Source organism: Coturnix japonica, chromosome 4, assembly GCF_054131305.1.
Source record: "Coturnix japonica strain WE chromosome 4, WE-NBRP24, whole genome shotgun sequence".
Lineage (NCBI taxonomy): Eukaryota > Metazoa > Chordata > Aves > Galliformes > Phasianidae > Coturnix > Coturnix japonica.
Window position 1 is genome coordinate 41,215,463 of NC_140666.1, and position 27,800 is coordinate 41,243,262.

At 35.6% G+C, this 27,800-nt stretch overlaps 1 protein-coding gene across 6 annotated transcripts in view; it reads left to right on the top strand.

Annotated features, from left to right (window-relative positions):
* Positions 1 to 27,800, top strand: part of GRID2 (glutamate ionotropic receptor delta type subunit 2) — a 640,155-nt gene that overhangs the window by 439,666 nt on the left and 172,689 nt on the right. For all 6 annotated transcript variants that reach the window (XR_014945306.1, XR_014945307.1, XM_015861346.3 and 3 more), the window contains exons 5-8: positions 3,432 to 3,485; positions 10,850 to 11,023; positions 15,543 to 15,704; positions 22,460 to 22,579. Coding sequence is in view for 4 of the 6 variants with exons in the window: in XM_015861346.3 (XP_015716832.1) it covers positions 3,432 to 3,485; positions 10,850 to 11,023; positions 15,543 to 15,704; positions 22,460 to 22,579 (510 nt within the window). In the remaining 2 variants the exon portion in view is untranslated. The remainder of the gene's footprint in view (positions 1 to 3,431; positions 3,486 to 10,849; positions 11,024 to 15,542; positions 15,705 to 22,459; positions 22,580 to 27,800) is intronic.

Here is a 27,800-nt window from a genome sequence, read left to right on the forward strand (position 1 = left end):
TCTGAACAACTTCATTACATACTTCTATTGTATTCTGTGTACTTTTTAAATAAAAATTTAAAGAACAAATCAAAACAAAACACACCTATTCATAGTAAAAAGATCTAGTAATTTCTTGGGGGCAAAGTCAGTTGCATTTTTAAGCAACTATTTCCAATACTAGAACTGTCTCTGTGTGGATGAGCTAAGGAAAATACAAAAAAAGAAAAAACCACGCTTGTGAGAGGAGGAAAGAAAAAGTGAATTCTTAAATTGTGGGCTATTCATAGCCCATCTAAACTTAGAAAATATTAGTTTGAATGTCTCAGAGTACATTACAGGTTCATCTCAGCTTGACATAAGCTTTTTGAAAATGGCTTTAATATTAAGTAGATTCGTGAATGCATAAACTTTAATGGATAAAACATGATTTTTCAGCTGAGAAAAGTTGAGTTATAACTGTAAAATGTGTGTTTTTCAACTTAAGATTTGCAGATGACAAGTAAATCTGTCATAAGTAGCCTGAGCTATTTGAGCAACTATTGAGGCCAGTAGGCTTCTTCCAGAATACAACTGAAGTTGTTTGTGAGCTGTTCTGAATAATAATGGTGATTCTTACAAGCACACTGTTGAAAAGGCTTTTTTTAATTGAAATATGATAGCCTAGACAAAGTAGACACACAAAACCAAATCTTTTTAAAGAAACTAAATTAACTGAATCTGAAGATTCAGTTGATTACCATTTTGAGGCAGAACAAGAGCTGAGGAGTCCCTTGTAGAACACAGTCATTTTTGTTTCCCTAACACCACCACAAGCCTTGAATCTGAGAATATTCTCCTGTCAGACTGTCTCAAAGCCATTGGGAACCTTGGGAGGCCTTGTGTGGAGAAGTGTAGTCAGGGTAAATCAGCCATCCTTGGTAGCATGTCTTGGAACTAGAGGACTAGATGTAGAACTAGTGTAAAATGGCAGATTCTCAAACTTACTTTCTTTTGGAAATTCTGCTTGCTTTGCAGCAGAAATGTATGTAGATTGACTAATAGAAATGTTTCTGCTTCAGTAAGGTGTTGATTTGTTTTGTCCTATGAAAAATTTAAAAAGCATTGCTTATTTTATAAATTGTATAAACTTCCTATGCTTGAATACTTGGGAATAAATGCTGCCTTGAGAACACTGAGATTACTGTTCCATACATTGTTAATCTTCCTCTTTTCCCAAATGCATTTGTCTTCCAACTGGTTTGATGTAACAGATCTGATTACAAGCAATGCTCCACTTCAAGCATCTGGGCAGGGCCTGTTGTCATGCTTCACATCACTTAGTTACTCAGGTTCTATCATTTTCTTTTGTATGTTCTATTTAGACATTTACTGTGGAGAATGTAAGATAGCACCAAAGGAACATGACAAAATACTCTGTTGTTACTACATACAAAGAGCAGCAACTCAAAGCTCTGAATAAAGCAAGGACCTTGATTCTTGCTCCTGATGATACTGATATTTTCCATGAGCACACAGTGTTGGCTTTCAAATAGGATCTCAATTCATATACTGCTGCTCTTGATTTTGGTTTTATTTTTCCCCTAGTGACTCCAGATCAGAATTTCTAATCTTGCCTGTCATTGTACTAAATAAGCATTAACCCTGATTCTTGTGGACTCTGAATTGATAATGAAGGTTATCAGTATGGGGTCTTTTGCTGCTCTTAAGTTTTATAGCTGGTTTAATTGTTCTCCTTTGGACGTGGCACAGTATAAATTACAGCCTTCCCTGGCAATTTTATTTCTGGTGGTCACTGTTAAAAGGCAAACATGCCTGCTGTGCACTAATCTAAGTAGCAACAGGGCAGCTCCAGTCATCTACAAGAGCTCCTCCAAAAGTAATGCCTCCTTTGTTATTCACCCACCACGTCAGAGACAGATGCTGGTGATATGACAGCAGAGGCTGAACTTTCCTGCAAGAATTCCATTACATTTTTTTTTTGCTGTGTGACAGATGGCAGTAGAGGGGCAGTCTGACAAAATGGCATCTGACATGGAATCCTGTATGAGGCGAAGGTGTGTCTTTGAATTCCTCCATGCAGAAAAAATAGCATCCACTGACATTCATTGATGGTTGCTGAACATTTATGATAATCAAAGCATGGATGTGAGCACAGTGGTAGGTGATGCATTTCATCAGACGTGACAGCAGGTCACCTCTGGTGGTGCAGATTTTTACCAGTATGGCATGCAGGCTCCGTAACTAGTGAAAATACATAGCTAATGATAGTGACTATGTTGATAGATAGTGTTTTGTGGCTAAGATTTTACTCTATCCAGTAGTGTTATTGTGCTCTTTGTACCTGTTATAGTTTCCATAGAAGTAAACAAAAGGCATTACCTTCAGAGCAACATATTTACTTGAATGTAATAACACTGCAAGTCCCAAGACCTGTTTCAATTTATTTATTTTTTTCTGACATTAAATGCCATTTTAGATATTCACTGGTTTTAAATGGTGAATCAAGTTCCGTGTATTGATTATACAAATAAAATTGGATTTACCTATTTAAAACTATTTCAGTGTAAATGTCAATTCAGTTCTATTTATTTAAATAATAATAATGATAAGAAATAAGCCTTTTCTATAGCTTTCCTGGTCTCCTTCCTATCAACTGTTTCCTTCCTAACTAATGAAAGTATACCATTTGTATTTTCTTTGCTGTGAATCAAACATGGCTTTCTAGGATAGTAGTGAACTCAGGAAGGGAAATAATAATGTTGACTGTAAGAAGAATTAGGCAGTAAATTTCAGTCCAGTACAAAGGTATCTCCATGAATAATTTATAGTAAGAAAATGAAAGGGATGGTGGAAGAAGGATTAGAAGCCTTCTCTGCACATAGCTAGGGACAGGTCACTGTCCATCATCCCAGTAACAGCTCTCTTTCTCAAGAGAAGCCCTCTCCCCAATCTGCATTTTTCAATGAGTCTCAAGGTTGTTGGCTCTTTTTGCTTGCATTTATTTATTTATTTATTTATTTATTTATTTATTTATATTCAGAGGTTTCCATGCAGTGAGAGGATGCGTACACTAGAAAGGCAGGAATGTAGAAATCTGATATGATTTACTTGATATTCATTTTTGGCTTTCCTTTCTGTTGTTCCATTTCACCAAACAATATTAAGGCAAAAATGCTTTCATTTTCTCTTCAGTCAACTGAAACATATTCTATTCAACATTGCCAGCAGTGAAATGTATTTTCCAACTTTAATTAGCAAGTCAAACAATAATACAAATGCTTCCACAAAATTTTGCTCAAGGTTCTCTATCTTCAATTGAATAACAGAGGTCTTAAAGAGCATATGCTTTGATATTTGTCACTTGTAGAGAGCATCTATTTAAGTTTTTTTTGTTGTTTTCTGGTTTTCATAAGCAAGCTCACTGATAGCTGGTTTGTTCTCTATTTCAGGTTGTGGAGACTAATCTGGTTGCTTTTGACTGTCACTGGATCATTATAAATGAGGTAACTGTCAAGTGAACATTGTTGTGAACCATGAATCCTGTTTTCAGGCTTACAAACAAATATTCATACTGGTCTTGCTTTTGCCAGCAGGAAGGAGTAACTACAACAAAGTTCAGGCATGCTGAGAGGGCCAACATTTAACAGAAAGCAAATGCCAAGTCCTTTGGTTTTGCCATTTTGTCTTGCTTATTTTAAACAGAAGTACTTAAATGAGTAAATGAAAAATAAGCTGAGCAAAAGAATACTTACTTATTGAGTACTTGAGCTGACCATTTTAGAGGATCTCCTTCAGATCATTTCTCATTCATAACAGATCTTTCCTATTGAGGTGCTTTTATTTCATGCATATTTTAATTCCTTTTTTATTAAAATAAATAAATAAATAAAATTTGGAAGCCCATCTTTCCCTTTATTTTAAGAATTAATCTAGAATTCGGTTATGGTTGGTACCTAAAACCATTGATATCAGTAGAAGGCTTTTTGGTGGACTCCTGAACCAGGTCATTTATCAGTGCTCCTGAAGGAAAATAAAAGAAAAATGGAGATCCTATTTTTAGACTGTGAAGTATGTTCTTCCATGTACACTTGTCAGCTAAAATATGACAAGTCAGTGTGAAGTAGCTTTGCAAATGAAAACTTTGAAAAGTGCTGTTGTTCTAGATTTGAAGGCATTCACTTTTTCTTTTGTTTTCTGAAAAGCAATTTAAGTCCAAAATGGCTGAATTCCCTGAGGAGATAACTCCCCAGTGTGTTAATTGTACATCTCTTGCATATTCTTAAAACAAAAGATAGCTTGGAGAAACTGAATATGGATTCTAGGTCTACTCTGGATTTACTGCGCTTTTCTGTTTTCATACCTTGCTACTAGTTTTCCACTAGTAGTGTTAATTGAAAGCTTTTTTTTCAAGGTTATAATAAGTTTTAACATTTTGCAGTGAGAACATACTTTGTCCTACTCCTTTAAAACAGTGAACTTTAAGCCAGCATTCTGTGGAGAGAATTATGCCTCATTAAGTGCTGTGAAGACAACCGAGGTTCAGCAGAAATTATTGCTTTGGGCCCTCCATCTCTCCTGACTAGTAATTTTTCCTTGTTCTTCAGCACTGAATGGGGTGGGTCTCTGTGTCTGAGAACCCAACTCTAAACTACAGCAGGTCACATGAACTGCACACGTATATTTTCTTTTCTGCAAGATTAAACTAGACATTATTTGCCTTCAGTGGAATATTGAAGTGGAGCTGATGTGCACTCTTCTGAGTTAACAGTAATTATTTTTTTAAAGATATAAACAAAATCTAGATCAGCAGAAGACAACTGTATGCATCAGTATCAATAAAGTTCCCAGATAGACTGGGAGTAGGTACTTTCTCTTTTTATATGACCACTCCTCCACTCTCAAAACCAAAAAGAAAACCAAGAACCAATCCTATTGCACATACTTCACGTTCTATATTCATTTATTAGCGTCTTTATGGAAGAAATTTTGCTTTCTGAGCATTATTGACTGTACATAGGAGTGGATTAAACAGCACAGCAGTAGAAGTGGTTATCACTTTATTTTCTCTGATCCAAAACTATTCCTTTCCACAGCAAGGAGAGCTGTATGATGTATGCAGAGACACATGCACCACCCCTTCATTGCTTTATACTTTTATATGTGAAATGGGTGGAAGATGAAATTAAGTTCATTCTCACTAGCTATGCTAAAAAACATAGCCATTAAAATCTTCTTTGTATGCCATTCTGTCATTCCTGCTGTCATCTTTGAAGAATGTGAACATGTTTAACACCATGCAAAGTTAACTCTTGAGCCATCTTAGCTTAATCATCTTCCTAAATTCATATCCCCACTGAAGAAAGTTACTATCAAGCTCTGTTTATTGACTCTAGGAGTTGAACTCAGTGATCCTTGTGGATCCACTCCAACTCAGGATAGTTTATGATGTCAAAATGCTCAATATTTTGTGGATGTAAAGATGAGATTAGTAATTAATAAGGTTTGTAGATGATTTTATGGAAAGAAACATGTTTTGCCCTATTCTTCTTTTAGTTCTTAACACTATGTTCAAATTAAATAGAAATAGAAATATTTCCTGACTGATGAATGTGACACAATATTATTCATTTATTGCAACATTTCACAAGTTCAGTATTAAGATCACAACTCCACCACTTTAGCAGAAGTGGAGTAATATCCAGTTCATAAAATCGCCATCTTCACATCCAAAACCAATTTAATATGCTTTAAAATAGTATGTGACAAATACTTCCTTGCAATAAGATACCAAAATAAGGCATCTTTCTTGCCACCACTGCATGAAGGGATTACAATGTGCTTAGTGAGTATAATAATATAGAAGGAAATACCACCTTCAGTTTTGTGACTGTGAATCTGCCTGGGTTTTTGAGGCAACATCTGTTATTTTAATTGCATGCTTTATATGCAGTAATGTCTTGAAAGAGTTTCTTAATTTTTATTGTCCCATTAGAAGCTATTTTTGGTAATATGGAAAAATTGCTTGAAGACTGTGTATCAAAATGGAAATGTGTGTGTGGGAGGAGGAAGGTTGTTCCTTTAAAATGAAATAATTTGCAAAAGCATAATACATCTTATTAGTCCTTTACAAATAACACAGATCTTTTCTGCCTGATCGTTGCATTCTGTTGAAGAACCTCTCTCCAAATAAGAGTTTCTCTTTCTTCAGGGCTTGAAAGCAGATGGTACAATTCTGTATTTAAAATTTGTGAGAGTCATAGATTTGAATGCAGTCATGATCAAATATGCCTTAAAAAAGACATGGGAATGGGTTTTGCACTCTCCCTTTCTGACATTCTCTCTGCTTTTTCTTTTCTTCTGCACAGTAGTAAGTGCAACCTTAAAAATCCCAGGGTAGTAAAATAACATTTTGTTACAACTACTAAATTCCTAGTGCACAATAAGATAAATTTTATTTAATGGACCTGAAGAAGGGATACTTGCAGCACAAATTCTTTTTGTTCTTTTTTAATTAATGTTTCCTTTTTAATTTAAAATTAGTTTCTGTCTCAAGCATTTTGCTTTGTTAAAGCATCCAGGGGCATCTTACTATGCTCAAGGCAGCCACCAGTTCTCCATTACTGTTGTTTGCTCAAGGAGACTCTGAAACACTTTACACTGTTTACAGTAACCATAGAGAAGATAGAAATACTAAAGCCACTATAAAGTATTGGTAGGTTTCTATCTGCAATAATATGCAAAACTGTGACTAACAGAGTTAAAATAAAAGTGGAACAAGTGCACAGAAAAGCTCATTTTTGTAAGAAGAGCCTGCCAATTTTGGCTTGGTTAGCCTAGGAAAACAAAGACTGAAAGGGTATATGCTCTCTACTTATGTATCAAGTGTGAATAAATGTATCCTTCTCAAAGGCTAGAGAGGGCAAGTTTGCCACACTAGTAAATTATTTCAAAATGCCCATGAATCAAGTGAGAGAAACATTATAAGATTTGGAATTACCACAAGCATCAGAGTATGAAAGAACTCATTCAGGGAGAGGCATGGGATAGTTTATGGGAAAAGATTTAGTGATAGGTTTGCCTGTAACAACGCAGGAGAGATCTGGAAAAATCCACAGTATTGCATTCAAAAACTGCTTTCACATGAAACGTATTTTCCCCTCGGAGTGGGCTACTGCTTGACTGATGCATTCATGTTGTCCTGTTGTGTTTTGGCCCATGAAGAGAAGTATAAAGTTTGACTATGTTTTAAGCTTGAGCAGCTTAAATTGGATCAGGTCCCTAAATCATAATTAAATTCCAATAGCTCACATAATTTTACATTTGAATGTTTATGTTGACTAAAAGTAGTGTTAGATGTTTGTTTCAATCCTTATATTTTTCAGTTGTGACAGCAGGTCAAGCCACCCCTTTTGACAAACCCTTCCTGTCATGAAGATGGCCATACTGCCAGGTCTTTTGTTCAGATAGGTTAGAGCCAATGAATAGAGGTAATCTGCTTGTGGGACCGGTTAGCCCTGCTTTCTCCACAAACTCTTGGATTTTTATTTCTTCCTTACCTTTTTTCTCCATCTTCTCATCTCCCTGCCTTTTCTCCACCCTGTCCAGAATCTAAGCAAGCTAGGAGAGACATAATGGAGCAAGTGTTTATGTGAGTACTGCTGGCTGAGAGGCCTGCATGGACAGTGGCCATCTCATCCTGCTGTGACCCCTGCCTAAACTTGCTTCAACCAGCTTGCAGAGGAGGAAGAAGTAATCCATTCTCACAAAGGTTGTGTTGAGAACCTTCTGTTAGATGTAACTTCTGGAAAATAGGGCATGTTAAATATATGATAAAATCTGGAAACATCTTGACTGAAAGTTAAGATGCCTCCACAATAAATGTTGTGGGGTCTTTTTTCTGCCTTTATTAGATCTTATTACAGGATAAATTATTTTCCTCCATGTTTTTCAGTTACTCTATGATAAAAAGTAATTCTGGATCTAAATTGCTTATTTCAAAATGGCACTAAGTTGTACAGCAGTGTATAACAGGTGACCAGTATATTGTCTTGCTTTTCACTGGAATATTTTCCTGATACATTGAGATGATCCTCTCGCTTCCATTTTTTCCATCTGTACAGACCTATGCATTTAAAATTACAGTCCTTTCCTTACTTATTTGCGTAATAGGATGAAATGGACATCTAATATCTATTCGTGTTCTGCCTGGAAAACCACAGCCTCTCCTTATTCCAGGTTCAGACCATCAAAGAAAGGTTTGGAACTGTATCTTGAGCTTTGGAACTTTCTAGAAAAGCCCACAGAACCAAGCCTTTATTTATACAGGTGTCAACTCAGTTCAACTTGGCCAACTTTGTAATTTTTTTGACATTTTGTGCTTGTATAACAAATCATCTGCCATCCTTCTATAGTTGTACTGTATCCTGCTTTGAAGTGCAAATGAAAATTGTTTCCTCTCATACAATAGTTACTTTATATAGTTTTCTTAAGTCAGATCCAAAATTCAAGAATGAGAGATGATATTGGAGAGTCAGTGTATAAAAGGCTCATCACTCAGCCAGTGCCAAATATTAAGAAACTGCAAAGAAACACATATCAAATGGTAGAAGTTGGGTCTGAATTGGTATGGGATTGCTTTCCAGTTAACCTAAAATCCGAATTTGTGATTTAATCAGTAGAACTCAGAGAATTTAAAATCATAGTTATTATTCTATTGATACTTATATTTCCTCAGCACCACAAGAAAATCTCATTGCTGTGTGGATTCTGTTATTAGTTCTCAGGTGCTGTATAAAAATATAATAACTGAAAGTTTAAAGTGAGAACTTCTAATTAAATTGCACAAAAATGCTGATTACATTAAAACAAAACAAAAAAACCCACAACTTTTTTTAAGAGAGAAAAGATGAATGTTTAACCAGCTGAAAGTCAAAATCTCTTCTAAAGTATTATTTAGCGCTATAGAATTGCTATTTGGGAATCGATTTTTTTTACATTATTAAAACTATTCTAATAGTCTTGCTATTGCAGATTAGGCACAGCGTGTAATGAAACCAGACTAACTTTGTAAATGCTTCTAGAAACGACATAGTTTAAAATCTAAATAAGATTCTTGAACTCTTGCTTATGATTATTGGGTATTATTATTTAAGTATTTTAAAAGTTGAACGCTCTTTGCTAAAACAGCATTTTTTTTTAACCTCACAGCCAGGAAAATGATACAAACTAAATGAAAGGAATGCATCTTAAGCTGGGAGAAACCATTATCTATGGTACATTAAGGATTAATCGACCAGAAATGCAAGATATTACAGTGGACACAGCTGATACCATGTGTTATTTTTGTTTGCAAAAAAATCTATATTTCATAAGGAACATTAATAACAGATGAATTCAAAATCTATGAAAATCTGTGAAAATGAATAAAATATTTATATTGTAGTGAAGAGCTGAAGTTAAAATTTACATCTCATGCTTTTATTCCAAGCTCTAAAGAAAACAAATGAATCCCAGTATGTCCAGACCTGTTGTTTCAAACCAATTCATTTAAAGAACATTAACTACAGCTCTAGAAAATAAATCAGTAAATAAATGCCAGGATAGTTGTCTTAACTTTTGAAGAGCTGTGTTTTTAAAAACCCTGACCATCTTTCCTCAATTAAGAAAATTCGCATTAGAATCTCTTTCCTGCTTTCTTCTAAGAAATGAGCATGGATTACAAGTTTAGAGGCAGGAATTTAGGAATTTAGAGGCAGTGTTTAGTTATAGGCATAACAGAGCAGAACTGCTAAATTCTTTCAAAAATTAGAAGCTAGAAATACACAAGTGAGAATCAAATGTTGAATATGGCTGTATGTAAAGTTATTTTAAATGCGGGCTGTTAATAGGAGTTCCTCAAGAACTTCAACTTACTGGGTTGAGTCTCCCAATTTTAAATATCTGGAAAGTTCTGGTGCATCAGCCTCTGGTATTAAGCTAGATTATAGACAAACAATTCAGTATGGTGGAAAATAATTCTACTTTGAAAAGCTGAGCTGTTTTATAGATTATTTTTTCTGCTTTGCAGAAAATACAGACATAGGATTTCCTTGAAAATTGTCAGCTAAGTTCTTTGAGTCCTCAGAAACAGCCTGTGTTTATCTAAACATCAGGATTTTATGTGTGGGTTGAAGCCAGCTGTGGTTATTCCTGAGCCCTGCTTGTCCCTTCATTCCCTCAGGGCCATGTATTTCAATGGTCTAAAATACTGTGTTATCAAGCTGCAGGAACTGACACTTTATACAGGACTGTTCTGATTTCATTAACCTGCCTTAAAGTTAGTCTTTCAAGCTTAATATTTCACATATTGTGGATAAATGATGTTAACTTACTTGCACATTCTTGACATTCTGTTTCTAGGAATTGTACACTTAAGACCCAAATAATTGTCAGTACCTTCACAGCTCCTAATTAATGCTACACTTAAAAATATATCATGCTATGACTTCCTACTGATTTATACATTATCTACCAAGAATTCTATGCAACACTTTTAAGTAAAAGATCAGAGGCAAAAGGAGAGAAAGAGGAAACCCAAAAATGAAACAACTAAGCCCAATTACATCTACAGAGTCTCTGTGAGGTTTGGGCACACTATATTTTACAACAATTTTTGCAATTGTTGAAAGAGTGGTAGTCAGTTGTTTTAATGAGCTTAATATGTTCTTCTTTAATATGTTCTTCATGAGGCTATGGCTGAGTTCAACACTAGCCATGTAACAGTCACAAATCTCTTGGTACTCTCAGTTTATTTTTCACTTATGATGTGCTAGTAAAATGTTCATATTTTAACTTTTATGCATATTGTTTTCTTTGCCTTATCTTCCAGGAAATCAGTGATTTGGATGTGCAAGAACTGGTGAGAAGGTCAATTGGAAGGTTAACAATTATTCGACAGACATTTCCCGTCCCCCAAAACATAAGTCAGCGCTGTTTCCGTGGCAACCACAGAATATCTTCATCACTGTGTGATCCAAAGGACCCTTTCTCCCAAAGCATGGAGGTAGTTTATATACTGCTCTATTCCCTCCAGGACACTGTCTTTGTAGAGAAGTTCCAGGTTTTTCCTCAAAGGCTATGTTAATTTAATGTTTATATTTTGTGTCATTTCTGACATACAGTTTAATGGTGACTGGGGAAAGTAGTTGGGTGGGGAATGAGCAACAGTTCTGATGGATAAGTACTCATGCACTCCAGGCAGCGTGATCGTTTTGCTACCCTGCTCTCTTAGCTTCAAATGTCTTGCCCATAGAAAAACCTTTACTTTGGACAATCCATAAAATCTATGTTAAGTATTTTTATGTAGGTACCTTAGTCTATGTCTGCCTTCCTAAAAGGCCTTATTTTGTAGCTGGTAATTACAAATCCTATCTGTGATTCTGCGATTGCAATTATAAGGTGTACTTCTGTAAATTAGAAGAGCCTTCCTACCATGTGAAATCAGCAAGATCACAATTGTGAGCAAGTCCTCCCCCCCCCCCCCCCCCCCTCTCTCATTCATATGTCTGATTAGACTTTGTCATGGCAAAGCTACGGCAAATCAGAAAAGTGAAACTGGCATAAAATACCTATTTATTTATTTTGTGAAGTCATTTATGGACTTGCAGAAAGATGGCTATATTGGCACTGGTGCAGGAGAAGCATATCTGACTTAGCAGCAGCAAAGAGAAAAGTAGTGGTGCCCGAAGGAAGGACTGAAACAATAGAAAAGAAATAGGAAATTTTAAAAAACTGCTTTCATTTACCTAAATTGAAATATGTTAAGGTGGAAGGAAGTGCAGCCAGTCATGCTCTGTTTTAGGTTAGCAATAAAAGCCATTGTCTCAATAACTGCTCACAAAATAGCCAGTAAACACCTATTGATATGAAAAGCTTTGGCCATAGTACACTGCACAGTGGTCTTATTAGTGGTTTTAAAATAAACTGACCTGTGAAAGTTCAGTGGATGCACAGAATATCAGTAGGGGCCCAATTAGGAGTCATGTAAAGTCTTTAAAGTCTGTGTCCTTCTGTTGTGGCAGTGTGATCCTATGGAAAATGTTTGGAAGTCCATGGGTCATATTCCCCCACATCAGTGAACTTATTATAGAAAAGAAAAGTTCTAGAAATAATTTTTTTTTTTTCTACACATTGGTAAATTCCCTTTAATATGTTAGGTGGGATAATATTACAGCTTTAACCTATTCTTGATCTCCTAGGCCGTAGCTCTTGGATAGCTGTATTCTTCCTATTCAAGGCCTTCAATACATTTCTGTTCAAAGGAATTATGGAAGTTTGACTTAAATTTTTGCACAGTTCAGTTTCTATGTTCTTGCTTTCCTCACGATGGCTGTCCTTCATTAGTAGCCAAGTGAAACAATGATAAACAGTGAAAGGAAGTATCCCTAGTGTCTTTGTATGATGCACAGACTCAAGTAGCTTTGGGGTTTGTTAGGTGTTTCTTTGTTCTACTCAACAATATTATAAATTAATTTCTATTCCGATGGGAAGTTGGAACAGTGTATAAATTGAAATTCTAATGCTTTTCTCATGCCATTGAACTGTGACTAATCAGAAATATTCTATATTCTCTGGAAGTCATGAAGGGAGATTTCTTTCCCCCCCCAGTCCCCTAGATATTCCCCTTAAAGGCTGTGTGAATAAGAACTTTATTCAGCACCTTAATTAAAACACTAGTAAAGGTCTCTCATTGTGTCTGTGGGATTGTCCTACTCATAATGGCAGTTCCTATAAATTTTGCTTTGTATATAATATATAGTATATAATTTTCCTATAAATGTTGCTTTGTAAGCTTCAGAAAGCATAGGAAGCTTGCATTCACTAATGTAATTTTGCCTCATAGCTCTTTGCAACAGTCAAAGGATAAGTAAAATAAGTGTAGTTAATCCAGATAAATCACTTTGATTGCTAAATAAATGTCTTTTTTCCTATACTTTTGAACAAAAATTCATCTCTCATTTCTGAATTACATCAACAGGAGTTTAACCAATTACAGATGGCATGGTAATGCAAATGTCCAGACATTAGTCTGAGAGACTCAGAATAGATGAAGTATCAGTAATGGATACCAAGCAATGAATTAAATGTCCCAGTAAATATACATGGAATTGAATAAAAATGTAAAGTGACTTTAAATTGCAGCACCACTGTGTGCGCGTCAACGCAGCTACTAATGAAGTATAGTCTGGCAGTGGAATGGAAGAGAGATTTTGAGGTTCAGAAATTAATTGTAGTGTCTTTATCATTACATTATCAATGATTGATTGCTGTAAATGCTAAGCTATGCTATTAGTAAAAGAATAACAATGCTTAATAATTGCTGAACTCTGTACCCTAGAGCCCTATTAATACTTGATGAAGGACTAACTATATTTCTCTTGGATTAGTAAGTGCATCCTTCCTCATGAACTGTGAAAACAGTCTTCCATTCCCATGATATTAGGTTCTGAAAACTATCTTGAAAGCAATGTCATTTTCATGGGAAATGATGACTTGGCATCTGTAGCCTTTCATTTACCAGTTTAGTCTCGTTAGCAACCTTATTGCCTGCTCTCTCTAGAGATGTTCGTTTGTTTTTTTCTTTGGTGAAGGCACACTTAAAATAAACATGTCTCAGGGCATAGCAGTAATTCCTTTTTCTCCCTCTAAAACAGAAGTCCCCTTGGTGATGATTTCTTTGGGGAAATATGGATTTAACTGAAAGGCTTTGAATCTTTTATAGTTTTAGGGAATAAATAGATAAATCATCCAAGTTATTTTAAAAATACTCAATTAATCTAAACCCAGATCCTCTATGCTTCTAATCCTGTCACGCACAGTGATGCCTAGCCTATGCATCTTCAGGGAAGCAAATTAATTCCTGTGTGAATACTGAAATGGAAATTCTCAGAACCACTGATATTATGGAAGGATTCTAAATAAGAATTAAGAGCCAAATACTAGAAACAATGAGTGAAGTATTGCTGTCATTTAAAGAAAAAGATATACGTGTGTATAAAGATCACAAGTTCTGTGCATTTCCAATGATGGGGAATCCTGGGAGTTTGTTGGGAGGAAAAAAAGCAGATTAGATCTCCTTCACTAGGACATAGAGGGCAAAATGTCCCAGGAAATTGTGGCAAGGTAGGGAGGCAGATTACCTCCTTCCTTGATGGGAGGCAGGGAAGAAGTCTGTCAGAAAACCTTTCTGCGAGAACTGTAGAGAGCAGATTGCAAATGACATAGGCAAAGCCAGCATGAAAGTGGAATTTACATGAGAAAATAAATAACATTAAAACAAACAAAAATTAGATGGATAGGGTTGGACAGGAAGAAAGGTACTTTTTTTTTTTCCTGTTTTAAGACAATTTGCCGAGCAGTGTCTCAGATCTTCAGCATTGTGATCCCTTGGCATATATCCACTCCTAACAGCTGTGAGACTTTCCCAATCTTTGGATATTTTCAAGAGGCAGAGTAAGGGTTCTCTCTACAAAGTGTAATAGCTTCCTCTTGTAAGACCCTTACAGGCTTTGAGCAGAACTGCTATGTGGAGAGACCTTCATGCAGAGCAGTCATCCTTTTTCACAACTCTAGAAAATGTCTTTTGGCATATCTGATGGAGAAAATATATATATATATATATATATCAGCAACTGTGGCTCAGTTAGCAAATTGCTGCTGGCTAATTTGTTTTCAGAGATTGGAAATGCTCTGTAGCATCATTCATAGTACAGCTGAGAAAACAAAGCTTCCCTCTATCACCGCAGGAGGCCCTATGGCTTCAAATGACCAATAGATTATCCACAAAGAATATTCTCATAGGTCCTTCTCAGTTGTTAACATTGTCTCTTACTGAGCACTTGCATTCAGGAGCACTGATGTTCAGGCTAGGGGCTTTTTGGTACTTCAAGGAATTAATAGCCATTGCCAAATGCTCTGACAGGAAATGCTGTAAACCTCAGAACTGGAGGGCAATTGTACACAAAGGAAAAATTTCACTGGGTCAGATTCTGTACAAGAAATTACCTCCATCACAACTGCATGAAAAGAAAGAGGAAAAAAAGAAAGAAAGAAAAACTAAGTAAAGAAACCCACGCTGGAACGATTTATTTTTTTAATTTTTCACAGTATCTGCTTTCTGAAAGAACAGACAGCCTTTAAAAGAGTTTGACGGTGTTCAAATGTCTAACAGTGGAAAAACTGAAAGTTCCAGGCATCTGATTAAAAATAAAAAGAAGCTTGCCGATTCTCACAAGTGGGGCTTTTAATCCTGCCTGTGGAGCTGTAGCAGCAATTGGATTGCTTGTACTTCATGTGTGTGTAGTTTGCTGCTGCAAATCAATTGTAGCATTACAGCCCGTAGCTGCTGTTTCTACCAGAGCCAAAGAGGGGACGTTTTTTTAGTCTTGTTATTTCTTCTTAATACCAAATAAGTCATTTAATTACCAGGGGCTTATGGGTGAAGCAAAACAAATGACAAATTCTGGCCACTGTCAGAGGACCACAAGTAATATGCTGTTACTCCATTTTTTATGTCTTTACAGATTTCTAATCTGTACATATATGACACTGTCCTTCTGCTGGCAAATGCCTTTCACAAGAAGCTAGAGGATAGGAAGTGGCACAGCATGGCCAGCCTGACCTGCATTAGGAAGAACTCAAAGCCCTGGCAAGGAGGACGATCCATGCTGGAAACCATCAAGAAGGTACCTTTTTCTGTACTTCATCATCTTTGATTTCTATACTACTTTCAGTAGTATTTCCTTCTGAGATTTACTTCTGAGATGACTATTCTTAATCAGTAGCAGTGGTGTCTTTTCAAAGCAAAAGTCTTGATATGTTAGTAATTTCTGAATGAAAACTCTTTAAGTGTTTTTCTTTTCCATGTCATACTATGATATTGCTTTTTCACCAAAAGTACCAAACACTACTAGACACTAAAATCCCATTGAAAAATATTGCAGATCAGAAGGTAATGCTGAAAAAATGTACTAGATTTACATTTACGGAAGAAAAAAAGATTGACAGCTACACTCAATTGATATTCTGTGGAATCTGCTGTTGCACTGCTATTGAAATTAACATAGTGGAGTAACAGAAATGGAAGTATGAAAAGTCTGTTGAAGTCATCTTGTCTACATCGTGTCATTACAGAAAATTTTCTTACTGTAGACTAGAAAATGCTTTATCCAATGTTAAGCTCTCACTACTTCTCTGTGAATATTACACCATACCTAAATAATGCTCCTTCCCAAGACTTTTACTGTTCTTTAGCTTGAAATATATTTTTCATAGTTATACATTTTTTTCATGATATCTAAAGACCCTCATCTTTAAGAGGCAATTCTCACAGCCGTCAAGGTGATTATGTAGTCACAATATTCATAGGTTCTTTGTTTACCTTTCTCTGTAAGCTATTCTACTCATCATTCTCATGTTATTGATGTCTTTCATAAAACTGCCTTTTCATTTGCCTGCACGTACTTTCCGGTAATGTATACTTACATTTAAAGTGCTGTCAGTACCTCCATTATAAAGACAAAGGAAAATAATAATAATAAATTTAAAAAAAAAAAATGTAGAACCGTTTAAAAAAAAATAAAATAAATATTCTTTACTTATGGCTTTCATTAGAAAGACAAAAATAATTTCAAATATATTGTTGTTTCAAGAAGTTGCTTTTTTCTATTAGGTCTTTAGCTACACCAGAAATTACGGTGATGCAAGCAAAATGTAAAGTTCCTTTGAACACTGTTTGTTGGAGGTTTTTGGTTTTTTGCCAGTCACAAATTCAGTTCACATTAGCTCCCAAATAACAGTTCGAGGCTTTGTTTGGTGGCTGTCTTCAGTTTCCATTCTAATAGCTGAAAGTCATGAGACAGCAAAGATAAACCAGGAGGGAGTAAGGTTATGGCTTTAAGTGGTTCTAAAGGAGTATTGCAGGGCAATTTCAAATCCACACTTGGAAGTCTCATGTATTTTAAGCTACTTTTCAAGCAAGGCTAACTCTGGAGTGTTTTCATTATCAGCTTGCGCTTTGTAAATATTATGGTGCACTTTTTCATTAATAAATGTATTTCTACTTACTCAAATCCTAATAGGAAGCCTGAACCACAAAAGTCAAAATACCCACTTTCACATTAGACTTAGATTTTACTATCTGAATTAGGGTTTAGGTAAACTTTGATAGCCCTGCTAGAAACTCTAAATTTGCTTTTGAAATGAAAATCAATAAAAGGGCTGCTGACTTACTGCATTTACAATTATCTGCTTGCTTGTGACATTTCTGGATGTGAGACTGATTCTGCTGTCCTACATAAATGTCCTTCATACTGTGTCTTACCACCACTGCATTTTTTTTGCACCTCTGACAGCCAGAGTTTATTCCATTTTTGCTACATTGCTGTTTCTAGTGCATCCAGTTTAATAAAACAAACTCCTTCTGTGACCATCTTGAAGATCGGTTTGCCAGGAAATAGTGTAGAAATGGTCAGTAACATATGAAAAGGAAAGCAGGAGCAAGTGGAGATCCAGAGATGTGGTTAGCTTGCTAGAAAATGAATTGAAAGTCATGAAAATTCTTGACATGTGCAGGTAACCAGGCTTATTTCCTGTTGCCTTTGGGTTTCTCAGCTATTCAAATGAGATGGCTTTGATAGTAAGCCATTTTACAGGTGTAAATGAAAGAATCCAAAGTATTTCTAACACATCACATTGTGCTGACTGAGATGAATTTCTGGAAGCAACATGGTAAAGTTCAAAACCAAAATGAAACCCACAGTTACAGACAGAAATTTCCAATGTGTATGCATCTTTACCACTTCCTCTCTGCTTGAGAATCCTTCCATTTTTTATCTTGTTCTTTTTGTCAAATATTTTTTTTTTTCCCCCTCCCATCCTTGTTGAACTGGAAACAAGTGAAATAAGTAATTCTCATAAATGTACCAGATTTTATTCATTTTAATTTTGACAGAAAATGGGGGGAAACAAAAAATGGCCAACTGTCATTTAAATTCAGAGTGAAAAATTCTGGATTTTCATTTTGAAATCACCACAATTTCAAGAATATAGCATGTACTAGAATAAGAAGATATTGCTATACCTCAGAGCAAAGACAAAATCTACATCCTTAAGAGTCTGCATAATTTTAACCGTGCCTTTAAAACAATCTGTATGAAGTAGCAGGAATTGCAGTCTTCCTCATCCTGCCCCTCAACCCCTTGTAATTTCAGTGTAGTCAGGCCCTTGCTTGGTGGTGGGGAAACAGTTAAGGAACTGATGACTAATTCCAGCCTGCCTCCCCTAGAAAAGGGCTAGCAGTGAAGTAGCTATTCTCCTGTTCTCAGCAGCAATGTGGAGGTGATGTTGCCATCTACTGCTGGTCACAGCTGAGCTCTTCCTTGCCTCTAAGAAAGCAGAAAAATGAGATCTAGATGAAGCTTTTCTGGAAGAAAATCTGTTTTCTAGAGTCAGAGATCAAGAAACGGCATTATCTGGCAGCATTTTAGCTGCCAAGGGCATCACCCTCTGATTTCCGGAGGGAAAAATAGGGAAAGAGATGGGAAATCTGTGTAAGCTACACACTGAGGAAGGTAAGAGAAAGGGATGCTGATTTACCTTCGGCACCACTTGCTAAAAATAGCAGAAATCTGACAGTAAATGGAGAAAATAGTTTCTTTATGATTAATGAGCTAATATGGAAGAGTAGAGAATGAGGGGGGTTTAAAATGTTTCAGTGATTTCTTGAAATAACAGAATGGCTACCTGAATCATTCTTTGTTGAGTGATTTTTATTGTTGAACATTGGATGTCTGTGTCACTATTTCTACAAAAAAAACACTCGAAAAGCTCAACTGCTGTGTGAATTCAACCGATTGAATAAAGTCTAGAAACCATTTTAAGGCCAATTACATTAATTTTAAAAGACCTAATATCTGTTTCTATGCATCCTGGAACTGAATAAATAATTAGATTCATCAGGAAATACAATCATACTAATGAATTTGGCCAGCTCTAGCAATTATATATAAATTCACTTCTCTAATAAGAACTATCCCAAAACACATGCCCCGTTGTATATTTCTCAGTAAAGCTATTTCACAGTGAGAGTAATAATTATTACTAGAAAATAATTCTACTGTTGAAAAAATTAATCTTCCTGAATAGCCTGAAAATAAATGTAAGCAGGATTATGTGGCGAATCAACTCAGAAAAATGACATCAAGTTAATGCATTTATCTTTTCTCTCATCTCTTTGTCTGATCTCTTCCCAGTCACATTTGTTTAGCTCACTGACAAACAACAAATTTTTAGTGCTAGCAGCAGCATAGAGAATATTCCTTTGAGGCAAATGGGCTGTAGCTTGTGCTATTTCATGAATCATGGACAGGAATTGTTAACTAGTCTCAGACATGTCAGTGATGTTCAGTAATGATGTGAAAAAGATGCCAAATTGTTGTTCAGATAGTCGCTTAGCTTGACTTTACAGGCACCTGAAAACAGTGTCTTTGGTTGTGGATTCAGTAATTTTTTAAACATCAAATTTCTCCAAAATTAAAGTATGAAATTAATATTTGAGGCTCACAAAATGTTGGGTTGGTTTTTGTTTTGTTTTCTTTTGTTTTTCTTATTTGCAAAATATGCCACATCTGAGCGTAACCAGAATTTGAATAGCAAATGTGAGAGCAAGTGATATACTTTAAAACTAATGACTTGGTAAGCTGACATTCCCATGTGAAGTCTTGGCTGTTGGGTAAATAATACTTTCTTCAGGGACTTCCTTACAGTATAATAGTGCCTAAGCGTATATAAACTGTAGTTTATCTTGCCAGTCTAGACAGGACTCAAGTAGGCTTTCACTATATTACCAAGCTTTATAGCAGCTCTGTGAAGCCCAGAGCAGTAATCAGAAACATAAGTAAAACATTTTTGTTCTAACAACTGACATTTCATTCTTCAATTTTAAATGTGTCAGGAAATTGCATGGTTGTGGCTCAACCTTAGAGGAATTTTAGAGCAGATAATAAATCTGTCTTTTTCTTTTCCCAAATAGCGTTGTTTCTATAAGTTAAATGAAATGAAAAATTTCTTTGACTCTTACCCATTATCTTAATTAATGCTGACATAACTTGGAAAAATCTCATCAGGAAGTTACTGGATCAGTAGCTGTCATACAGATGGCCATTTCCTCTTTGATTTCCTTCCACTATGCATTAGAGGAGGGATATAAAACACCTGCAGTAAATCAATTAAGGGCTTTAGAGGGTAAAAGACTATGCAGAAAATGGGAGCACTGTTCTGAAACTCATGCTCTGCAATATGCTGTGCCAGTCCCTCAGCCATGAGGAGTAAAACATAAAGAGCTTTGCAGGGCACCAAAGACTAGCAGATATCTATAACAGGGTTGCCCAGCCTTCACTGATGAGCTGACAAGGCAGGTCCCATGTAGGACGAAGGTGTCAGAACCTCTGAGAAATTCCCTGTTGGATTCCATTTTTTTATTATGTGGGTGGTTCTGCTCAGTTCTGACTCTTTTCATTTAATTTTTTCATCTCACTTCTCAAGCCAGGATCATTCCCATGTAATCTCCACTCATATTACTCTATTTTCAGGTGGACACAATCTAGGAAAGAAAACTCTAATCAAAGACACTTGTGTATGACAAATCTTCAAAGCAAGAGAAGATTTACCAAATAAATCAATGAGATAATTTGTTGTTATGGTTACTGCCAGGATTCAGACAGATAAAAATAACTTACAGACTTGCAGTTTGTATTTTGCTTCAACGTTTGCAGTCATTTAAAAAATCAAGGCAAGTAAATTTCCACAATGATTTGGATTAAGATTCAGCTTCAAAATCTTGTAGTGCATCTGTTGGCTGTGCTAGTTAGGGGCCATGTATGTAATGCCAACCATAGTGACGTGTATAGTGGCTCTCACCTAGTGTGGAGCAACTCGCAGTCAGTCTGCAGAAGAGAATGTAGATGTATTCTTAATCAGAGGTAGTTTTTTTCCTTCTGGCATTTCATGAGAAAAGCAGAGATTATAGAAAATGTTAAAAATGCATATACATCATAGGATTTCTTTGTTTTTAACTTAAAAAGGCACTTCATGAAATATGCAGAAAATGTTTCCATGAAAATTCAAGTCTCTAATCCGAAAGATTTAAGGGTATTACCTCAATGAGCAAATTTCTCATTTTTATTATAATTATGTTAATGTTTTACCAGAGGATGACCGCATGCATTTTTTCAGGTCACACTAATCTGCAATGCAAATATTGTACTCCTACCTGGATCTTGTCAAAATTAAAGATATGAGAACAGAGATATTAAATCATGATTCAGCAATGGCCAGGTGCTTTGGTATTTTGCAATGCAAGAATTTATTTTCCAATTTTTTCCTCTTCATATATTAAAACCTTTAACTGGAGAAATTATTAGAACTGAAAAAGCTCTTATATTGTTTTGAAGAAAAGCTATGAATTTTGTGTGGTTTTATAATTGATGCAGATTTTTATATGTGCTTTCTTAAAATGTTGTTCAGGTTTCTTGGACAAAGTGGGTCAAAGATCTAATTTTTTCCTTATCAAAAAACAGGAAAACTTTCTAAGGCTTTCAATGTAGGCAATTCAGAAGGCTCTGTTGATTTTAGAGTTTTGCTTTATCATAGTTCTTATAAAAGGTTGAAATGTATGTCATGTTAAATTACCTTGGAATATATTGACTATTGCTGCAGCATGTATCACCCTCTCAGTTCTGAATCTTTACAGTAAATGCTCACTGTCTCCTCTTTAGTATTTTAACCCCTTTGCCTAAAATGTAAAGCAAAGTAGAAGCAAGCATGAAAATTGTTTGTAGCTTATCTGATGTATTCCTAGCATTATTGAAGACTTGTGGAGGAAAACAGATAAATAACTACATTCAGATAAACAAATCCCTCATAACTTCTACAAATCATGCATATGATCTCAAAATGCAACTAGTTTAATTCAAAACTCAGCCTGATACCCTATTGTAGCGTGTTTTGGGTGATAAAACAAACAAATTTTTGTGTAATTTTTTTTTGTATGTTAGGTTTGCTTCCACTAAAACTAGTTGCAAAACTGTTGTTTATATCCTACTGGCAGGACAAAGAGCATATGTTAGTGTGCAAATATGATAAAAGTAAGACTACGGCTTGTATTAAATCTCTTAGCATTGTTGAATTTGATTATTTTGTGAGGAACTGTAGTAAGACAAAAACAATTTAAGGCTCGAATTTTTGGGGGTAATGTGGTCTTTAGAAAACAGTCCTAATCCTGTTAATTGTATATATGGGTATGTATGTGTATATATCTTCTTTATTGGTAGTACACAAATCCCCCTGGAGAAACAAAACTTAACTGGCTACTTCTGAGTTGTCACTCCATTCTTCTGTTTAAAAATACATATATATTGTTTGTTTATTTGTTTTCCAATAGGGCGGAGTGAATGGCTTGACTGGAGAACTAGAATTTGCAGAAAATGGGGGAAATCCCAATGTTCATTTTGAAATTTTGGGGACAAATTATGGAGAAGATCTCGGCAGAGGCATCCGCAAGGTGAGGCTACATATATTCAATCAAAATATTGTCTTTTACTTCATTTTCTTAATCTTTCTTCTGTGCCAATCTGACATAAAAATTATCTGGTGGCAGATATACATGTTATATTTTATTGAGAGAAATGAGAAGTGGTAAGAAAATTCTTAAATGTATAGGTACACATCCATTTTATTATTGCAGAGAGAAGAGACACTGCTGTTGGACATATTGATCAAAATGTTGTTCCTTATGCGCGGTATGTTAACATGCTGATAGGCTGTCACAGAAGGCCAGTGAAGGCTGTTGTTTTATAGGCCTTGCAGCCCATTTCAAAAATAGTGTGTCTTACATCAGAAGATGTTTAGAGCACCCAGATTTATGCTGGATGCTTATGGTTATAGTAAAATGTCTCAGTTTTTAGGTGATTAAAATTTATGGCTACATAGCTATAAAATTCATAGCTAGGAAGAGAAAATCTGTTGCAAAGTAGACAAAAATTGTGTAATTTCTTGCTTTCATTTCTACTAAATCATCCTGTACTTAGACATGTAAAGTTAGTTACTTAGCTGCTAGACAAAGACCAAATGTTTCAAATTGTGTACATGTACAGCGAAAGGAACAGAACTCTGTTTGCAATCTATATCCTTAAATTTGTATGGATGGACCTCTATCTGATGTGGAGAATGATGCACAAGTCACATCATACCTTTTAGGAGAATAGAAGACAGATAAATAGGCTCTTCTGGGAGCAACCATTCTTCAAAGATAAACCTGTTGAAAGCCAATACCTGGATTTTTTTCATTTAGTGTATTGAACCTAAATAGATTGTCTCAAAGCAGTTATCTTAATACATGTATACTGCTTCCATGTGTCAGTGTCACTGTATGATGAAGTACATCATTTGTCTGCATACCTTCTGCAGTAAAAAGATAAGTGCTCTGAAGGAAGAGAGAGATAAATAAAAAGTTAAAATTGACTATAAACTCCTAGAATTTCTCCTTTGATTTTCATCAGAATTGTTATTCCATTTGTACTGTTCTAGGCTCCATTATATCATCTGTTGTCAATAAGTTAATACACACATGTGCCTACAGCTATGTCACCTTGAGCAGAGATCCCAACAGATGCTTCAGAAGCTAAATGAGGCTGGATCTTGTTAACATTTGGAAGGACGCTTTGCAAAGCCTTTAGGCAATCAGAATGTTGGATGAGTCTTTTTCCCTCACCTACAAATTGAGTCTGTTTCAACACGTTTTGGTTTGATTTATTTCTTATGCTATGCATTTAGGACCTATTTATTTTCTATAGCGACTAAGTAGTCTTTCCTGAGACAAATCTATATGACTTCATTTAATTTAATTGATTGATTTTGGTTCACTTTTGACTTCAGGCCTTTGTAGGTGAATGCCTGAATGCAACATTCAGTTGTGTTTTCTCATTTCACAAAACGATAGAAGGGAGAGAGATCCACAAAAAAACTTGCAAAAACAGAAATATAAAGGGAATTCCTAGTTTATCTTGCTCTTCTTCATTGCTGCAAATTTAAAGAGGAAACTAATGAGCATGGGCACACAGAAGATTGCAAAGTAATGAGAGTGCAAAACAGGCTTTTTGGAACTTCCTTGTTTACCCTTTATTTTAGCTCAAGGACAAAGAGACATTGTTTGTCTTTGGGAGGAAATAATTGGTCAAATAGAATGGAGCTGAGCACAGAGTATCTTTAGACCATGGAACTCAGTGTTACAGAGCCTTACCCAGAGGAAAATCAAGGTTAAAAAAATAAATAGGACATAGAAAATATGTATTTTTATTTTGTTTTTGCAAATATTATATAAAGAGATTCTTGGCAAATTTTTGTGATGAAGATTGCACTATTAGTGTCTACCTTCTGTGCTTTATGATGCTCTATAGCAAATTTAAAAATAAATAAATAAAAGCATCCAGAGCAGAACTGATTTAATCTGTTCCGGTACCTTTTTCTAAATGACATTCACTGATCCAGAGAAAGCCTTAGAAGGAGCTCAGATGTAGTTTTTAGATAAAGGCATTTTTTTTATTTTTTTTTTTAGAAAGAAAGTCATGTATACCTTGTGAGAATGTAATAATTGTTCCTTAAAATGTCTTTCAAGAAGGTTTAAACTAATTCAAATTGAATACTTATTTACTCGCTTTTCTTTATTTACCTGGACTGTAAAACAAATTAAAAGAATTGTGATATTTATAGTCAGTGTCTACCCTAACTCAAGCCCTAATAAACAAGCTGTGGTTCCTGGAACAATTACATCATATATATATTTATTTAAGGTGAAAATGCCAGATGTTGATTTTATTCCCTTGACAAAAGGTCACATGTTTCATCTTTGAGTTTTTCTTTTACAGAATATGATCCAGTAGTATTGGAAGCAAATTGTAACAATTACAGGAGTGACGCACATTTTTGTTAGCAAGACTGACTAAAGTATACCTCCGCTTTCCATGTATTTAGTGATCTCTCTACAGAACTACCTAATCATTTTAATTTCTCAGTTCCAGTGGAAGCAGCTGCAATTAGCAGGCTGACTGAAATTTATGAACAAATGCATCTTTTCTAATTAATGTGTTTTCAAGTACTTTTGCAGAAGATAATAAAGGGTGAAATCTTGACAAAAGGCCCATTGAAGTCGCTGGAACCAGAAGTTCACATCAAGTCAAGTGTGTGAAGAATTTTTTTTCCCCTAATGAATAATCAATTGATTTTAATTAAAGCAAGCAACATTTGAAAAAGCACTCAGATTTCTCAAGTGTCCAAATTCTATTTGAAGTCAGTTCTGTTAGGGTCCCAAAGCTATTCACTAACTTCTGGAATGTTCACCGATGCTTACAGGTCAATAATCCTGGGACTCAAAAGTGAAAACAGTTTAGAATGCATCAAGATGTTGCATGTGTTTGTCCTTGCTAGACACTTTTTAGAATGTACCTAGAAGAAGGAATTATCATACCTGGAAAGCAGCGTTAGCACTGACATGAAAAGTCATTGTGTAAAGGCCTTTCATTTAGTGAGGAATTAACAAATTCAGCAGTGGGATTTGCCTGAAATACAAATTTCTCATGCTACTTATCTCACCTGGATGTACTGTTGCATTTGTAAATACCATCCATCACCTTGCAGACCAGGGATCATTTAAGCTGTATGTGTTGCCAGGGTCAGATACTTGGAGTAATACAATCAGATCACTGCCAGATACTGATTTTATTGAAACCAGCAGTGTTTCAGTCCCAGAGGAACTGCAGAAAAACTCTTGCTTTTACATATCGTGCTGTGGCCTGCATTTGTGCAGATATAGTTATATCCAGTGAGAGACAAGGGAGTGTTTCTGACATTTCTCTGTTGGCATTTGTCTGTTGGTGTTTGACATTTGAGTATGTATTCTTTGACATTTAAATTTCAGCGTGATACTTTTATCTATACTGTTGAAGTAAAAGCTGCCATTCCTCTGAATAACCATCCAACATACAAATGAATGAGCTCATAGCTCAGAGGAGTACTCTTTTATATCTTAGTGGTGTAGAAAACAGCTCTGCAGAAATGAAGTGGTTTTCATGTTTCTTCTAGTGCTCCTTGAAATTCAGAACAGGCTCATCCTTTGATCCAGACCTCTGGAAATTTATAGGACCTTCTTGTTCTTTCCACACTGTCCTTCTTACCACATATAGGCAATTGGAGTCCATGGTACATTTTGCTCTGCCTTTCTGTCCCTCTTAGAGTGTACCCACCTCCTATGAATTTTCCTTCTCTTCTTGACCTGGGTTCTCTTGTTTTCTCCATCCAGACTTTGTCTGTCTCCCTCTCTGCACTGCAGTGTGCTTGTCAGGCCTTCCTTTGCATTCATATTATCTGGAGTTGTCTCAGAGCAAGCAGGAAGATGGATACCCTGAGTGGGGTGGCTGAATTGCCCAGGATGCTTTGAGCCTGCAGTGTTTGTCTGGTAGGATTTCATGGCTCTGTCCTTAATAATTTTATGTGGTAACCTTAAGGAGAAAATGATACATATCTTAACCCAAGGAGTATCTATATTGTGAGGCATTTCATATGTATGTCAGTGAAGCCATAAAGCCTGACAGCGGTGGTGATCCTCTCTCCTCTGCTAGCATGACTGATGAGACCTTCCGTGCAGCATCAATTCATGCAGGTTTTATTTTACAGCTCATTATTATAGGCTGCATGGAACATGTTATAGTTGTGATATTTTTTCAAAGATATTAAGGTTTGGTTGTTGGTTTGTTTTTTCAATCTAGTGAAACAAGTACTACTTCTTCCATTTCATCGGAGAACAGATGATTACAATAGTGGCTTTCCTATGTTATCCAGTATATCAATTTTTCTTACATTTGCTTCAAGAAGCATTATACATTAGAAGTCTGCATTTGGTTTCTCTCTTGGGGAAATTTCTGTCTCTTCTGATACAGTTAAACCTTTTTTTAGGGGGGGAGGAAGGGAGCAGGGGCATCTTATTTCTCTTATTTGCTCTTGCTGCATTAGCTAAAAAATAGTTGGGCAGCTCTACTGACATGTTAGCTAGCACTATGTAAATCAGCAAGAATGGACACAGTATTTTCTTCTTGGTTAGCTACATGAAGCAAATTATAAGTTCACCTGTTCTCTTTGTGATCATGATCAAAGGTAGAGTTCTGTAATGTAATTTAAAAATGTATATATATCAGCAGTTGGTATTTTAAGCTGTGATCTGTTCCAGCTGCTTTTAAAGGCTGGCATGCAATTTATGATGTGACTGAAAGATACACTTACAATTTACAGTGAGTTATTGATGATGTGTTTTTTAGTGAGTTGAAAAGAAAGCCGTGTCTGCTTTGCCTCTAGTATTGACAGAAATGATAGACCTTGCACAGGACTAACATGATGCTCTCTTTAAAGCAACTTTGAATACATAAGTGGCCTGTTAAAAATGAAACAAACTACTTAATGCTAACAGTAAAGATGTAATTAAATACCTTGGTGCACTGGTACCTGCTGCTCCAGTCCAGTGAAGTTTTTACACCTGCTGAAGAGTAACATTTGCTTCCTACTTTTAGTGCTGTGCAACCTGTGAAGATACAGTGAAAATCTTTAGTAACATTTAGTAACATTTCAGTGAAATTTAATTTGGCTAGGAAGTGTTGAGAATTTGCATGTTATCACAGTGAAGTTTATGTTAGAGATTGATGACTTGAAAATGCAACACTGGTTAGCTTAAAAGTTAA